The following is a 16534-nucleotide window of genomic DNA, read 5'->3' on the forward strand; positions in this document are numbered from 1 at the left end:
GGCATGGGAGCCTGTGTGGCCTCCCAGGCTGCGGGCACCCCCATCTTCTGCAGACGTTCAGGGACTAGGAGCAGAGCCCCTCGCTCGGCATGTCTGTGACAGAGTATTGTACCAAACCTTTTCTGTATTTTAATGGAAAAGCAAAACACTAGTTTCCTATTTAAGATTTTAAGAGTTGTTGGGATGGGTGGGATTGACACTTGGTTTGTTTTCTTTTTCCTTTGTTTCCATTGGTGCATGCCTATGAGTGTGTGTGTGTCTGTGTGTGTGTGTGTGTGTGTGTCTGTGTGTGTGTGTGTCTGGAGATGCTAAGAGCCTCAAGGAAATCAGGCCATAGGAGGCCAAAGCGGCTTAAAGTTCTCTGTTTTAGTCATTTAATTCCTGAATGTTTTGGAGAAACAGGAAACAGAAAATAGCAGATGTCATGTAGGTAAAATTAAAAAAAAAAATCAAAAGAAAAAAAAAAGCTCATACCCAAATTCACAAAACCTATTTTTTAAACCAAAGCACATTTTGAATGAGTAGGGAACCTAAGTGGGCTCAGAAAAAAAAAAAAAAAAAACCTAATATATTTATCTCATTGTTTACATAAACTTTTGCAGTTTCAGACCTCAGCAGCTATAACGCCATTCCCAGGGAGCTCCCCTCCCACCTGGGTCCTTCTGAGTCAGCCCTTGAGCGGCTCAGGGGCAGAGGCAGCCCCGGGTGCTAGGCGAGGACAAGTCCCCCAAGCATCACCTGAGCCCTCATCCCCATTTTTGGGGCCTCTTCAAGGTCAGCTGCCACCAAAGAGCCAGCGCCAAGCTGACCAGCCCCCAGGCCTCCTGGCTGAACCCACGGGGTGGGTGTTGGCCCTGCCCGTGAGCCTTGTGTTACTGTGAGAGTCACTCAAGCCAAAAAGCAGGGAGCTTTAGGAAGCTCAGTGGACTCCATCACGCGCACACCCTACCTGGGCAGTGGAGGGTCTGACTTGAGCCTGGTCCTTAACCAACAGATGGTGCAAACACTCTCAACAGTGTTGTTTTTGTATCAATGTTTGTGCAGTGATGAATGTATTTATTTCTCAGACTTAGGGCAAGCTGCTGGAAGCGGGCCCGCCTCTGCCTGTGCCCTCTCCCACCAGACCGAGCTACTGCAAGGGCTCTTCCAAGGTTGAAAAAAAAAAAAAAAAAAAGATGAACTGGTGAACATATAAGAATCTCAGACTTGCAGCATAGCCATACACCTCAGCCTGTGGCCTCACATGGCCCAGGAAGTGTTTTCCGTCCACCAACACTGAGGGGAGCCAGGTCCCCACCACCTGCTGCCCACACTGTCAGTATTCACTGGACCTCAGGTCCGTGTGCAGGAGTGCGATCTGCCGGGCTGTCGGCAGGCAGACTGCTGCTGCCTTCCTGAGTAGGGGACATCCTGGGCAGCCGGTAGGGCAGGCCTCAGGGAGCCAGGGCTGCTAACGAAGGCAGAAGCCAAGGACAGCCTCTCAAAGCCCTGCTGTGCTCCACTAAAGGGACCAAGGGCTCCTTTTCCCAGTCACTGTGGGGCCAATGTCACTGAACCTATGAAATGGATGCCAGGAATGAGGGAAGAGGGACCCGACCTCAGTCTGACATTCCAACCCTGGAAAGGGCGGAAGCTGTGCTGCCCAGGACCCCCTTCCTAGGATGCCTGCAGCCTCAGGCACCTCACTTTAACTCTACCAGGGACCCCTCCCCCTACCTCACCTTGCTATTTATTGCTGTAATTTATTGACCTCAAAAATGCTGCATTACAGACCTCACTTGGGTCAGGGAGAGTTCCCAGGGCCCTCCCCTCCACTTGGTGGGGCCCCATGGGGCCAGGTGCTGGAAGGAACCTCCCTGTACCTAACCCATCACTTGTTTCCTCCAGAGCCCCCGGTTGGGCTCTGTCCATCCCATTTGCAAATACCTCAGGAGGGATGGGGTGTATCTGTTTCATTTAATTGGAACTGGAAGAGGGATTGATCACGCCCTTAATGCCCTTCCCGGAGCCGGGGAGGCATGCTGGGATCGCACTCCTGGACTGGACGCCACTGTTGCCACTCATCACATTGACTTGCGTTTACTTCCCTAAAGAGTTTGGATGGATGCATTCAGGTCAGAGCTGCAGCTGTGCAGCCTCCAGTGTCAGAGTGATCTCCGTTCAAAAGCGTGCAGTCTTAATGTACAGTGATGAGAAACTGTTATTTTATGATCTTTTCATTAAAAGCTTGATTGAAAACTGGTGTGGAGTCTGTCCTGTGGCTTGCCGTCACTGTTGAGGATGACAGGATTCTTCTGACCTCCCACGTCCTGGGGGGTGCTAGGGTGTTGTGTGTGCAGCATACCTGGCTTAGAGCATCACAGTTAGATCCTTCCACCCTGGTGCTCCAGAACAGGAGTGTGGGAAAATAACAAAGGCCTGGGTCCTCTGCAGGAACAGCACGTGTTCTTAACCACTGAGCCGTCTCAACACTGACGCTTGCTCTTTAGTATCCGTGGTGTGTGTGCTCACGCGCGTATGCCACCATGGGTGTGGGTGACAGCGAGCCAGTCCGTGTGCATGGAGGTCAGGGATAGCCTTGGGTGTTAGTCATCACCTTCCACGTTACTGGAGCTTCTAGGGGTCCTTTCCAGTTTCCCACGGGAGTCCTGCGGCGTCTGGCTTTATGTGGGTCCTGGGGATCTGAGCTTGAGCCCACACTTCTTCACTCCCTGTTTCCTTAACCCCAAAAGGGAACCTCTGTGTAAACCAGGTGGTGGCTGTGCTGCCTGTAGCCTGTTAGCAGAGACAGTGGTGTGCTAACTTCCCACACAGGCTGTTGGGTCTTGTGTGCTGGTCTGTACCGATTATTACCCAGGATCGTAGGGAACATCCTGACGCGTGTCACCACCTGGCCCGGGCTGCTGTGGTTTTGTGAGCCTTTAGCTGGGCCCTACGATCCTGGTTGTCTTCTCACATCTCTCAGGCCAGCCTGTTTCCATCTGAGGCCTGAGGAAGGAAGGAACCAGCTGGGGCTAGTAAGGTGCTCCCCAAACCAGGAAGTTCCCCAAAGTCACTAGGCTGGGGTGGGGGTGGGGGGTACGGGAATGTGGTCAGGCTGAAGAAAGGCAGCGCAGGCAAGGTCAGGTTTTCAGGGGATCAGATGAATGCTGGCCCTGTAGAAATCAGACAGGTTGGGAGTTGTGGGGCCTGGCTTTTCTGGACACCCCAGAAGGTACTGCTCTGTGCATGGGTATGGCTTGGGGTCAGTAGTCCCTGAGGATACAGGAGGGCTTGGTGAGTGCTGCTGAGTTCTATCCTGGCATAGGCTCAGGGGAGGAGCTCATATGTTCCTCAGTGCTGCTGCTGGCCAGCAAACTTATAAAAATGTCAGCTTCATAGAGTTTTGAGGTCAGCCTATTTATTTCTGTTTTTTCCAACCACAGGTGACAAAGCTGACCATTCTAGGGTGTCCCAGGTGTAGCATTTAGGCCAGCGCCCAGGAGTCATCCTTGCTGACTTCTGTGTCAGAAAGTGGTGTGTGCAAGCTATCCAAGAGGAGCCCAGGTTAGACACCCCTGCTCTGCTTGCTCTTCATCTCTGCAAGGGCAGTGGCCTCCCAGCAAGCAGTCTGGGGCTCCATGTCTCCTGAGCTCTGCATACCCCTCTCAATGCACATGACAGACCTACCTGCATGTATAATGTGTGCACAGATATCAACTTAGCCACCTAGGACCCTCCAACAATGGGGCTTTTCCTTATATGAACATCACACTTAGGTTCTATGCAGTCGTACCTAAGGTGTTTTCTTGAGACAGGCTGACCTGGAACTGTGTAGACTTGCTAGGCTTTTGGGATTAAAGGCACTCCTGGCTCATACTCTTGTTCTGTCCAGGAGGTCAATTGGCCTGAGATAGTTCTGAGTTCGTGTGCAATAAGGCAACTGTGTCCTTAAAGTTAGCTTTAGATGAGAGTCCCGTGTTCACTGTCTCAGGCTATGCATTGTGTGTGGATAGGACTGAGATCAGATGCTTTATGGTACAACAGAGAGATATAACAGCCTCTCCAATTTGAACAGAGAACCACCCAGACTGTGCTCCTTAGTAACTAGGCCCTCTGTGCAGAGCCCATGAGCACCCCAGGTGGTTGTCCTGTGTACCTCCCCCACCTGGCTGGCTGTGAACCTCGGTTGTCCGCTCCATTCAGTCCTGCTACTTTGCGGTGAATAATTTGTGTGATTTCCCTTAGATTCCGAGTAAGATGTTCAGAGTTGCTCCGTGTAGAGAAATTTTAATTCAGAACATGGCTGCTCTGGCAAGAGATTACATCCAAGGACCTTCTAGGTCTGTGTGATCTGGCTGGTGTATTGGAGACAGAGGCCAGCAGATCTCTTGAGTTCTGGTCAGTTATTTTCAGGCTTGAGTGAGTTGACATGCTGTACGCAGTGGAGTTTAGTTCGTGGCAGTTTTTACCTGCAGAGTTTTACAGAGGCAGGTTGAAGAGAGAACTGAGCCAGAGAAGGAGAGGGAGCCAGATGACTAGAACAGGTTGCTAGAGTTAGTTTGAGGCCAAGCAGAGCAGTTCAGTCGGGCTGAGTGAGAACTCAGATTGAATCAGTCAGTTGGAGAGGAGTTTGAACAGCTGGATTGAGCCAGCCAGCCAGAGTTTAGGAAGAAGAAGAAGAAGAGGAGGAGGAGGAGGAGCATGAAGGGGTGTCCTCAATCAGCAGTTGGTCTCAGAGGCTGAAAACATTCTAGGCCAAGATCAGATTGTATGGAGGCCAGAAGCTTCCAGCACTAGGCCTAGGTTTGTCGCAGGTAGTTTACCAGTATGGCCTAATAATGTTTATTATCAGGCCTATAATTATTGTTACTGCAGTATTTTCCAACCCGCTAGCAATTAATCAAGACACAGATGCTTGTTCTATTTTAAAATAGCCTTACTTAACCTGGGGCCAGGCAGGTATTAATCCCCTAAACTACTTCCCATAGCAGGGCAGGTACGGGATACCCACGCCATCACTCATAAGTGGGATAGAGAGGTTTGTGCTTTGCAGTAGGAACTGGGGACAGGCTAGGGTAAAGGCTGTGCACAAGGCTGGAGGAATCAGAGGAGGGCTAACGCGGAGTCCTGGAGGGCTGTGCCCCTACAGAGGCCGCCCTAGTGGAAATGGACATGGAGGTGGGCAGGTTGAGCTGTTTGCCACAGGGCAGAGAGAGTTCAGGGCCGTAGGTAAGAGCTGGAGAAGAGGCACTGAGTATGCCAGCATGTTTACCGTTTCCCTGGCAGCCACAGCCTCTTGGTGCTGACTGGGGCTCTGATCTCCTACCAGGCAGGATATGGTCCCTGGGTAGCAGAGACAAACCTCAGGCCAGGTCATCCTTCACCCTTCCCAGGTGACCCTGGGTCCAGATCTGGCCAGCAAAGTGTTTCACAATCTGTCTGTGTCACTGTATAAGGTGTTTGTGACCTGAGTCTGTAGCCAGGAAAAGGTGGAGGTTTCCTAAGCTGTGGACAGAGGTGAACCAGCTGAGTCCTTGGTTGCTGTTATTTTGTGTAGCTGTTGTCAAGGGAGTTGGGGAAGGGAGCACAACTTGCTGTCACTCACAGCAGCCTGAGGAATCTCCATCATTTTGGGACCTCAGCTCAGGCTTTGACATAGGAAAGAATAGCAGGGCTGGCCAGTGTGAAGCAGAGCTGAGGGTTTGGTTTTGTTGTTTTTGTTTGTTTGTTTTTAGTCTTTTGAGACAAGGTTTCTCTATGCTGCCTTGGCTGTCCTGGACTCGCTTTGTAGACCAGGCTGGCCTCGAACTCACAGCAACCGCCTGCCTCTGTCCCCCAAGTGCTGTGATTAAAGAGGTGTGCCACCACACCCAGCTTTTTTTTTTAATTATGTATACAATGTTCTGCCTGTATGTCTGCCTTCAGGCCAGAAGAGGGCATCAGACCTCATTATAGATGGTTGTGAACTGCCCTGTTGTTGCTGGGAATTGAACTCAGGACCTCTGCAAAAGCCACCAGTGCTCTTAACCTCTGAGCTATCTCTCCAGCACCCCCAGAGCTATGTTTTTTATGAACCATTTTGGGGGCTGGAGAGATGCCTCTGCAGGTAGGTATCCGGACTTTCCCAAAGGACTTGGTTGGATTCCCAGCACCAATGTAACTCATTTTCGGGGTCATCTGATGCCCTCTTCTGGCCTCCATGGGCACTGCATGCACATGGTGCATGGGCATACTGATAAAACATCCCTACACATAAAAATGAAATAAAATTAAACTCGTTTTTGTGTGTCTTTGGTGTTGGATGTGGCACACATGTGCCATGGCGCCCATGTGTAGAGGTCAGAGATCAGAGATCAAAGTTCTCTCCTTTCACTGTGGTTCTGTGCAGTGCACTGAGATCGTGGGCTTGTGCGCACGGCTTATCTTGCTGAGCATAGCACTAGCTGAAGATACTCACATAGACTCTAAGTGTGAGGAGGAAGGTTGGCCGAGGCTTCTTGTGGGAGTCATTTCTTGGGAGATGTGAGCAGATAAATGTCTTCTGGTGAGAGGCAGAGTACAGACACCACCCAAACCCAGCATGGTGAGGCAGCTAGTGAACCAGTGGGTTTGTTTGGATTACAGACAAGGAGCAGAAATGACTCACAGACAGCTGCATCTCCGAAAGCCCACCAGCTCGGGGAAGCGGGAGACCTGGGCGCACACTGCACAGCCCACAGGCCGCTCATCAGGTGGCAGTCTTTTCTAGGAAACCAAGTTAGTCTGAACCTCTTCCAGGCAGCCTGGCTGCCCTCTGTCTCCTCAGCAAGCCTAACTACCCATGTAACCTTGAAGAAGGAAGAGGCTCATGTATCTGGTCAGCTTCAGGAACTTCCTGAGTCTTTTGTTTTTTGTTTTTTGTTTGTTTGTTTGTTTTGTTTTTTTGAGACAGGGTTTCTCTGCAGCCCTGGCTGTCCTGGATCTTACTCTGTAAACCAGGCTGGCCTCGAGAGAGATCAACCTGCCTCTGCCTCCCGGTGCTGGGATTAAAGGTATGTGCCACCACGTCCGGCTTGACTTCCTGAGTCTTAACAGCTTCACTTTAGAACTTTGAGTCTTGAGGAGCCTCTCTGAGGGAAGTGCTGCACAGCGGCTTTTAAGGTAGAGTCAAATGTTCTTTACAGGGGTCCCAGGTAGGTCACAGGCTGGCCAGGGAGCGTGAGATCTGAGAGCCCAGGGTGATTTCAGAGGGTACCTGATAGGATTACTGCTGATGAGACAAGACTGCAAAGGGTTTTGTTTGTTTATTTGTTTGGCTTTTTGGGATTTTTGTTTTGTTTTGGTTTTTTGTTTGGTTTTCAAAACAAGAGTCTTTCTGTGTAGCCCTGGCTGTCCTGGACTCACTTTGTAGACCAGGCTGGCCTCAAACTCAGAGAGATCCTCTTGCCTCTGTCTCCCGAGTGCTGGGATTAAAGGTGTGCGCCACCACCACCCTACTTGGTTTTGGAGTTTTGAGACAAGATCTGTGTAATAGCCCTGGCTTTCCTGGACTCACTTTGTAGACCAGGCTGGCCTTGAACTCACCTACCTCTGCTGGGATTAAAGACATGTGCCACTATGCCTTGCAGGAATGCAAAGTTAATAGTGATGCTTAAGTCCTGTGTGTGTGTATTGATGCCCACCCGAGGTCCTATACATTCAGGCCTTAAGCCTAGTTTATTGCCATGTTAACATTCAGTATCTATAAATAAAGGGCTTTTTATTTGCTTGTGTCCACAGCACCCACAGCACATGTTGACTGCTGGTGAGGGACTCCAGGGTCGGGGGAAGGTCCTTTCCTTTTCCATGCCCTCATTTTGTCTCTAGCTTGCCTCAGCCTTCACTCTCTTATAGTACAGTGCTTTTCTTCTGCCAGTTTTTAGCCTTTGGACACAGTGACAAGATTGCCACAAATTGGAGGCCAACCTGGGCCCCAGGCCAGGCAAGGCTACTTAACAAGAACCTTATTTTTCTTAGTATAAAAGCAACACATGGAGGATGGAGAGATGGCTCAGTGGTTAAGAGCACTGTCTTCTCTTCCAAAGGACCTCGGTTCAATTCCCAGTACCCACGTGGCAGCTTACAGCTGTCTGTAACCCCTGTTCCAAGGGCTCTGACACCCTTATAACAATGCACATTAAAACAAACAAACAGACAAACAAAAGAGCAACACATGTTGATCATAAGAAAAAGGTCCTCGGCAGAGATGCGGCCTGTGACCTCAGCACTTGGGCAGTGGAGGTGGGAGGGCAAGGAGTCCCAAGCCCACCCTTGGCTACACAGCTGAGGTTCAGGCCAATATGAACTACAGGAGACTCTGACTCAAAGGTAATAAAAGAAAACCAAACAAAAGAAGAAAAAAAAAAAAAGAACCCTGGATTGGGAAAACTGAGTAAGGAAGCCCAGGTGTCCTGAGTGAGTGAGGAAGGAGCTGCTCAGAGGCCCTGCCGAGCAGGTGGGGGCTGAGGGAGGCATCTCCCAGGAAGGACCTGTGAAGGGAAAACTGCGGAGGGAAGTTGTCTGAGTGGGGACTTGTGTGTGAGTCGAGGAGGCTCTACCCACAAGACAGCACACATGAACTCTGTACACAAGGTGGCACAACACCAGAACCTTAAAATCTTTACAGAGAATTGATTATATCAACACAGAGTGTGAAAATGACAGGGTGCAGTCATGACTTCTTCCAGAGGCCCTGAATTTAGTTCTGGGCACCCACATAGGTGGCTTACAACTGCCTGGACTGTGACCTTCAAGGAAACTGATGTCCTCGTGAGACACCAGCACACGTGTGGCACACCAACACACAAACATACAAATAAAAGCAAATTGTAGAAAAAATTATGAAGCTGAGCACCATCACACTCAGTAAAGATTTTAAGAAGCTAAAAACATGAAGAGAAGGGGATGCCATGGCATTCTAGCACCAGGTCCCCCAGGACTCTTCACTGCTTTGTCACCCCTACTCAGGTGCTGTGCTAGAGAAAGTCCAGCCACTGTGATCACACCAAAGTCATAATTTTTCCAACACATGGGGAAGAAAAAGAAACATTTTTCTTTAAAAAAATTTTTTTCCCTTTTTTGAGACAGGGTTTCTCTGTGTAGCCTTGGCTATCTGGACTCTCTTTGTAGACCAGGCTGGCCTCGAACTCACAGAGATCCACCTGCCTCTGCCTCCCATGCTGGGATTACAGGTGTGTGCCACTGCGCCCAGCTATTTTCTCAAAATTTTAGTATTCCCTACTTGGTCACTCAGAATCTAAAGTGAGCTGCACCTGATTTAGCTGGTAATTGCAGTTACTGTGGTAGTTCAGCTTTTCCTGTTTTCTCTTTTGAACCAGGGTCTTCTTGCTATATAGTTAGGACAATCTTGAACTCTAGGTGATCCTCTTGGTTTAGTCTGTGGTATTTTGGGATTGCAAACACGAACCATCAAGTCCGTCTTTCCTTAGAGAACTTTAGTAACTTTTTATGGACCCTATAGTGACTGATATTTTTAGTGTGTGTGTGTGTGTGTGTGTGTGTGTGTGTGTGTATTTTAGACAGGTCCGCATGTAGCCTTGGCTAGCCTCAAACTTGATATGTAGCAAAGTATGACCTTGAACTCCTAACTTTCGTGCCCCCCACACCCCAAAAGATAGGATTATAGACGTGGGCCGCCGAGCCGGGCTTTCATAAAAATTTGTGTACCTGGCTTGGTGGGCCATGACCCGTATCTGGTCGTGCTCCGGTGCCCCCTGCTGTCCATTATGACGCGGGCCCCCGGGTCACGCAGGCGGCGGGGGACCGTGCGGGGCGTCGGAGCCATGGCTGAGCCGCAGGAGCAGCTGCTGCAGCTGCAGAAGGACAACCGGGATGGCCGCCTGCGGAAGCAGGAGCTGGAGGAGCTGGTGCGTGGGCTGGAAGCCGAGAGCGAGTGCCTCACCGCGCGCCTGGACGAGCTGCGGGAGCGCGAGCGCAGGTGCGGGCCACCGAGGCCCCCAGGGCAGGCTTGCTGGGCAGTGGGACATCAGCCCCGGGGCTCTCAGGCTAGCGGCTGGGCCTCCCCGGAGGATTTTGCGCCCCACTTTCATCCCTCGCCATTTCTCCCTCCCCCCGCCCCCCCTGCCGCGTAGTCTGCAGCGGAGACGAATTAAAGCCTCGCGGGCGATACGAGGGGAGGCGCGCGAGGCGGCGCGGGAGCGTGCGGAGCGGGTTCGGGGGCTGCTGGAGACCGCGGAGCAGCACCGGCTGGAACTGGTGGGGGCAAGAGCGAGAGGCGGGGTCCGGGGTGGCGAGGCTTGCGGAGAGTCCTAGACAGCGGGGACCCTGTCCGCAGGAGCAACACAATCGGAAGCTGCAGGAAGAGTGGGAGGAGCTGTCCAGCCAGGTACGTGCAGTGTCCCGGGGTCACGCCCTCGCCCTAAGTCCCCCAAGTCCCATAAGCTGGGCACTCACGGGCCCCGTCTCCAGCTTTTCTACTACGGAGGGGAACAGCGGAGTCAACAGCGAACGGAGCAGCAGCTCGGGACTCAGCTGGTGACGCTGCAGGTACTTGGGTGGGGCTGTGGGCAGGGCCGGGGGCGCATGTGGGCGGAGCGTCGAAGCCCAAAGCGGGGGGCACCACGCTTGGAGGCACAGCGGTGTGCCACGCCTGCTGGTTCTTGACGCCACTTGATCCTCCCGAAGAAACATCTGGAGCTGGCGGAGGCCAAATTCACCATGCAGGCCGAGGAGCTGCGACAGGTGCGAACGGCGCTGGACTCTCCTCCGGGGAGGTCTCGTGGGAAGGGCCTGTCCTCCAGGTGCTCATCCAAAACCCCTGGCTTCTTAGGGCGCTCAGCGGACGGAAGAGGCCTGGGCGAGCTTCCAGGAGCAGAGTGGAGTCCTGCAGGTGCGGCCCCTCGCTTCTGAAAGCCGATCTCTTGGAATGGCCCGCGCGGCCTCGACCCTTTTTTCCTTACCCTCGCCACCCACCCCCCAGCCCCCCGCTCCTGACTCGCGGGTACCGCATCCTCTGCCCTGAGCCCCTGTTGCCACCCTTCAGGAGCTGCAGGGGAAGGTGATGGAGGTAGCGGCTGCGCTGGAGGCTACGCGCGGTGGCTCGCAACCGTAAGGGCTGGGACTTTGGAAGGGCGGCAAGAAGGCGCTAGGCCGGGGCCACATGGCCCATCTCCGCGCCGCCTGTCCTACAGGTGGGACTCTCAGCCTCGACGGGTGCAGGACTGCGCGGGCTCACTCATGGAGGAGGTGGCCAAGGCTGACTGCGTGAGCGCGGGCTGGGGCGAGCGGGCTGGAGCTGGGACCTGCCCGCTGCGGGTGACCCGCGCTCTCTGGGAGAGACTCGGCCAGAGTCTGAGCGCTGCCCTGGCGCAGAGTTGGATGCGGCCCTTTCTCTGCAGGAAAAGCGGCTGTTTGGCGGTGCGGGCGCGGGGAGCCTCAGGTGAGTGGCTGGTGGGGGGGCGGCCCTGGTGGTCCGGATTCGGAGCCACCACTCAACGTGTCCCTTGGTGGTTCTGCAGGCTGTGGGCGCTGAGCGCACTGCAGACGCTGCTCTTGCTCCCGCTGGGTTTCCTGGCGCTGCCGCTACTCGACTTGGCGCTGGCGAGGCCGGAAGCCATCGGCCGGGGGCTCCCGAGTCTCGGCTCGGATGCGGTCTTCCGCCGGCTGCGCTACACGCTGTCGCCTTTGCTTGAGCTGCGCGCCCGCGGACTGCTGCCTGCCTAGAGCGCATCATGCCGGCTTCGGCCGCCTTCACCTCTGTCTCCTTTGTGGTTTCTGGGGTGCCTGCCTGTGTGAAAAGGCCGGGGGGTGGGGTGGAGTTCGTGTGTTCCTAAGGGCCCAGCGACCGTTTTTGTCACCCAGGCTGCCCTTTCTCACAGCCCTCGCTGCTGAGAGCCAGCCGGCCCCCTAGGAGGGTTGTCTGCTATTGTGAGCCTGAGCTTTGGGCCCGTCAGGCTCCCTCCGTGGCCTGTGGGTTATTTCCCCCCGGATGTTCAGTTACTCCAGATCCCCCTCAACGTTGGGGTTCCCCCTGGGCTGGTTTGAGTTCCCCATACCCAAACTCCCTCAAAGCACCTAAGCACACTCCGTAGCGTGGATTTCGAGGGGAATGTGCTTGTATCTGAGGAATAAATACCCTGCTGAGTGGAAATGAATCTGGGTTGAATTTTGATCTGACACACATAAGTTCTGTTTATTTAGTCTCATGCCAGCTTTGAACTCACAATGTAGCTGAGTGAACTTGAACTACTGATCTTCCCACCTCTGAGTGGACTGCCAGCATGAGCCGCCAGGTGTGGTTTATTCTGTTCTGGGGATTGAACTCGGCTCAGTGCTTGTGAATGCTGGGCCATAACCACGGCATTTAAACAATTAGCAGCTTTTCTGTTAAGTTCATTGGAGGCTCCCTTAGTGGCCTGACAAGGTGGTCTGAAAAGATGAACGCGGAGAAAACCACCTGCCATGGTTAAGGTTTTGTAGCATGCAGCGGCCTATCAGGTCTATCCACTGGCGTCTCCTGCTACCAGCAACCCCAGTGGGGAGCGAGAGACAGGTGTGAATCTGTGAGCCCCAGCGGCCAGGAGACTCTCAGGAAAGCAGGTGTGGGCTGGAGACATGGTTAAGGGTGTCTGGTGCTTTCAAAGAGGGCCTGGGTTCATTTTCCAGTACTCACACAAGGGGTTTCACAACATCCTGTAACTTTTATTTCTTTTATTGACACAGGGTTTCTCTGTGTAGCCCTGGCTGTCCTGGACCCGCTTTATAGACCAGGCTGGCCTCGAACTCTGCTTCCCCGACTGCTGGGATTACAGGACACTATGTTTGGGACATCCTGTAATTTTTGTTCGGGGGTGGGGTGGGGTGGGGTGTCTGTGCTCTCTTCTGGCCCCTAGGTATGGAAGAGACACGACGACAGAGCAGCTTTTATAAAGGCAAACATTTATTTGGGGCTGGCTTACAGTTGCAGAGGTTTTACTCTGTTATCACCATGGTTGGAAGCATGGCAGCGTGCAGGCAGACACGGTGCAGGAGGAGTTGTGCATCTTGATCCGCAGGCAGCAGGGGATTGTGTGCCACACTGGGCACAGCTTGAGCATAGGAGACCACAAAGCCTGTTCCCACTGTGCCACACCTTCTCACAGTGCCACTCCCTATGGCCAAGCATTCAGACACGAGTCTATGGGGCCACACCTATTCAAACCGCCATGGTGCACAAACTACATGCAGACACCCGCACATACACAGAAATAATCTTACAGAAAAACAAAACCAGCTGGGTGGTGGTGCACACACCTTTAATCCCAGGTGGAGGCAGGTGGATCGCTATGAGTTCCAGGCCAGCCTGGTCTACAAGGCCAGTCTAGGCCAGCCACATCTAACCCTTAGAAACCGTCTCGAAAAACAAAGCAAACAGAAGAGAGAGGCTGAGTGGTGCCAGGGTTATAGGTGTGGGCTGCCCTTGGGCCTCACTTGTTTGCTGTCTCAGAGTCATCCCATGCTTACCTTGCTTCCACTCCTGTCTACTGATATTTTTATTTGAGGGCTGTTGGGGATGGGCCCTGTGCATGCCAGCCAAGTGCTTTAACCACTGAGCACACTGGTACCTATTTGGAGCTTGCCTGCCACATAACACATCCATGGGGGGGGGGGCTTCCAAGCCGAGCTGGGAAGGGCTTTAACCCTGTCAGTCCTAGGCTGGGGCCATAGCTGGGGGAGCAATGCTTGCCCGGCATGCATAGGCCTGGGTTTGACCCCTAGTACCCAAACCAAAAACAGGACTACTTAAGTCAGGCCTGACTCAGGAGGGCTAGGAATTCAAGGGGAGCTTTAACTACAGGGCAAAGTATCTGGGTAGCTAACAAAACAAAAGCAGCACATTTTGGGATTTTTATTTTTTCCATGTCAACTTTTCATGTTTACACAAGAAAATACTCTATGTACCAACGCAGTAAGACAAGTAGGGAATGTGTGCAGTGTGCATCGAAGCCCTGCGTGCCCGCCACTGCCCTTAGTAAGGGATGTCGTTTTGGTAGTACTGGATCATGTCGTAGGTCCGGCTCCTGAAAGGCCAAGCAAGGAAAGTGAAGCTAGCCTGTGTGGGGGAGCCCTCCTGCCCTGCTCCCCGGGGATGGAGCCCCCCTGCCCTGCCACGCCCCCCTCCCCCACCCCCAGGACGGAGCCCTCCCCTCCTGCCCTGTTCGCCCCCAGGACGCTCAGGGACAGAGGGTGACTTGCCTGTTGCTGAGGAAACAGCTCTGAATGACCTTCATGATAAAATTAGCAGCCTCTCTTTCTGTCATGTTAGGGCTGAACCTGTGTCTGCAGAGAGATGAAAGGAGGCCTGGTTTGTGTCAATCAGTCCACTTGAGGGATCTCCTGTGTGGCCTAGTGTGGTCTCTGACCCTTTCCAGCAACTACTAGGCCACCTGTGCTGAGGGCCACCTGGCTATTCCAGGAACCCTGTTTCTGGGACTCAACCACACATAAAAGGTTTCTGGGTAGAGCCCCAGCAGATGGACAGCTCTTCCCCAAATGGCACCTACTTCAAAAGCTTGATTGTCTGGCCCCGGAAACATGGCAGGCCTGTGTCCAACATGAGTGTAACCAAGGAGACGACTGCATCCATATAGGGCCTGTGGGGACAAAGCCAGCTTGAGCAGGGACCCTGCTTACAGTGCAGCTGCCAGTCTTACACGCTCTGCTCGCCTGCCTCTGCCAGGCTCATGCAGCTCTGCGCGGCTGAGTGGCCCTGCCCTGTCCCCACCATGCCAGACTTCCAGTGGTGGCTCCAAGATGCTGTGGTTGGTGTCAGCCACAGTAGCACGTAGCTGTGCCAGAGGGACACTCTGTGTGGCGTTTGCCTGATGCCAGTCTCCATCATGTAGGTGTGGGGCTATGGTGTATGGTGAAAGGGTGGCCAGGAGGCCCAGAGGTGGAGTCCAGGGCTGAAGGGTGCCGGGGGAGACTACATGATGTGGCTGGAGGCTGAGTGGGAATTACATAGGCAAGGCTCTTCACTTAAAAAATGACTTTGTCGCCGGGCGTGGTGGCACACACCTTTAATCCCAGCACTCGGGAGGCAGAGGCAGGCGAGTCGCTGTGAGTTCGAGGCCAGCCTGGTTTACAAAGTGAGTCCAGGACAGCCAAGGCTACACAGAGAAACCCGGTCTCAAAAAAAAAAAAAAAAAAAAAAAAAAAGACTGTCTGGTTGTGAGCCTAGCCTTTAGCAGCCAAGCCATCTCTATATCCTGGTGCACATAGTGAATTGAAGTTCAGGGCAGCCAGAGCTGTATCGTGACCGAGACCTTGTCTTTGTCTCAAAACACAATTATCTTTGTGTGTGCATGTTTGTTTGTTTTAAATGTGCATTGGTGTTTTGTCTGCATGCATTATGTCTATGTGAGGGCGTCAGATCTTGGAGTTACAGACAGGTGTTAGTTGCCATGTGATTGCTGGGATTTGAACCCTGGTCTTCTGGAAGAACAGTCAGTGCTCTTAACCACTGAGCTATCTCTCCAGCTCCCTGTATGCATGTGTATGAGTGTATGCATGTGTGAGTGTGTGCACGTGTGAGTGTGTGCACGTGTGAGTGTGTGCACGTGTGAGTGTATGCATATATATGTTCAGGTGCCTCAGGAGGCCAGAGTGGGCAGCGGATATCTTGGAGCTGGAGTTGCAGGTGTCTGTCAGCACCTCGTGTGAGCGCTGACCTTTCAGTCCCACTGAGCTGCCCTCCTCCAGGGGCGTGGGCTCTCTTTCCCACTGAGCTGCCCTCCTCCAGGGGCATGGGCTCTCTTTCCCACTGAGCTGCCCTCCTCCAGGGGCGTGGGCTCACCGCACAGCCAGGTACCCTCGGACACACATCTCCATGAACCACTTGAAGGGTGTGGCCTCCATCTTGCCCCCCATAATCATCACCATCTCGTCTGTCAGCTTGATGTCTGGTTCCCAGCCAAGGTTGCCACCCGGTGAGCTTTCAAACATGAAGCCAAAGTCTGCAAAATCCCAAAAAGCTGTCAGGCCAGGTGGTTTATATCCGGAGGAAAAGGACTAAGCCACCATAGCCACATTCTAGCGACAGAAGCAGGGGGGCAGGCGGGGAGGAAGCAGGCCTGGCGGGCGGGTGGGCGGGACCCCTGTTCATTAGCGTAACTAAGCTGCTCTCTACAGTGGGCACGGGGAGGCTGGCCCGCTGGCCCCCTGGCTGACCGATGTGGATGATGTGGCCCTTCTTGTCCAGCATGATGTTGCCGTTGTGTCTGTCCTTGATCTGCAGCAGGAAGAGCAGCAGGCTGTAGGCGGCCATGCTTCGTATGAAGTTGTAGCGTGCCTGTGAGGAGAGGGCCGTGGTCTCACATCAGAGGCAGAGCTGACTCGGGAATGCAGGGTGAGGACAGTGAGGGCAGCTGTGTGCCCTGCAGAGCCAGCAGCATGTCCTGCACCCTGGGGTTCTAGGCTTCTGTGACATTGAAAGCTACAGCAGACCGACTTAGCTCCTAAGAGAGGAAGGCAGAAGGTAGAGCAGGGGTGGGCAGAGGACTGGGCTAGCCAACCT

General features: G+C 53.3%; 2 protein-coding genes across 2 annotated transcripts in view; one reads left to right on the forward strand and one right to left on the reverse strand.

Moving 5' to 3' along the window:
- Positions 1 to 9783: 9783 nt before the first annotated feature.
- Tmem191c (transmembrane protein 191C) lies at positions 9784 to 12104 on the forward strand. The gene is made up of 10 exons (XM_051150403.1): positions 9784 to 9958; positions 10113 to 10236; positions 10316 to 10366; positions 10450 to 10527; positions 10666 to 10722; positions 10811 to 10870; positions 11024 to 11088; positions 11172 to 11244; positions 11379 to 11419; positions 11499 to 12104. The coding sequence occupies exons 1-10, from the start codon at positions 9804 to 9806 to the stop codon at positions 11701 to 11703; spliced, it is 909 nt and encodes a 302-aa protein (XP_051006360.1). The 5' UTR covers positions 9784 to 9803; the 3' UTR covers positions 11704 to 12104.
- Positions 12105 to 13709: 1605 nt separating this feature from the next.
- The window catches only part of Pi4ka (phosphatidylinositol 4-kinase alpha), a 128998-nt gene continuing 126173 nt past the window's right edge, over positions 13710 to 16534 (reverse strand). Inside the window, 5 exon segments of the mRNA XM_051150612.1 lie at positions 13710 to 14039; positions 14215 to 14298; positions 14523 to 14612; positions 15815 to 15974; positions 16189 to 16309. Coding sequence (XP_051006569.1) covers positions 13988 to 14039; positions 14215 to 14298; positions 14523 to 14612; positions 15815 to 15974; positions 16189 to 16309 — 507 coding nt within the window. The 3' untranslated portion in view covers positions 13710 to 13987.

This window comes from Acomys russatus, chromosome 8, assembly GCF_903995435.1.
Source record: "Acomys russatus chromosome 8, mAcoRus1.1, whole genome shotgun sequence".
NCBI classification, from domain to species: Eukaryota; Metazoa; Chordata; class Mammalia; order Rodentia; family Muridae; genus Acomys; species Acomys russatus.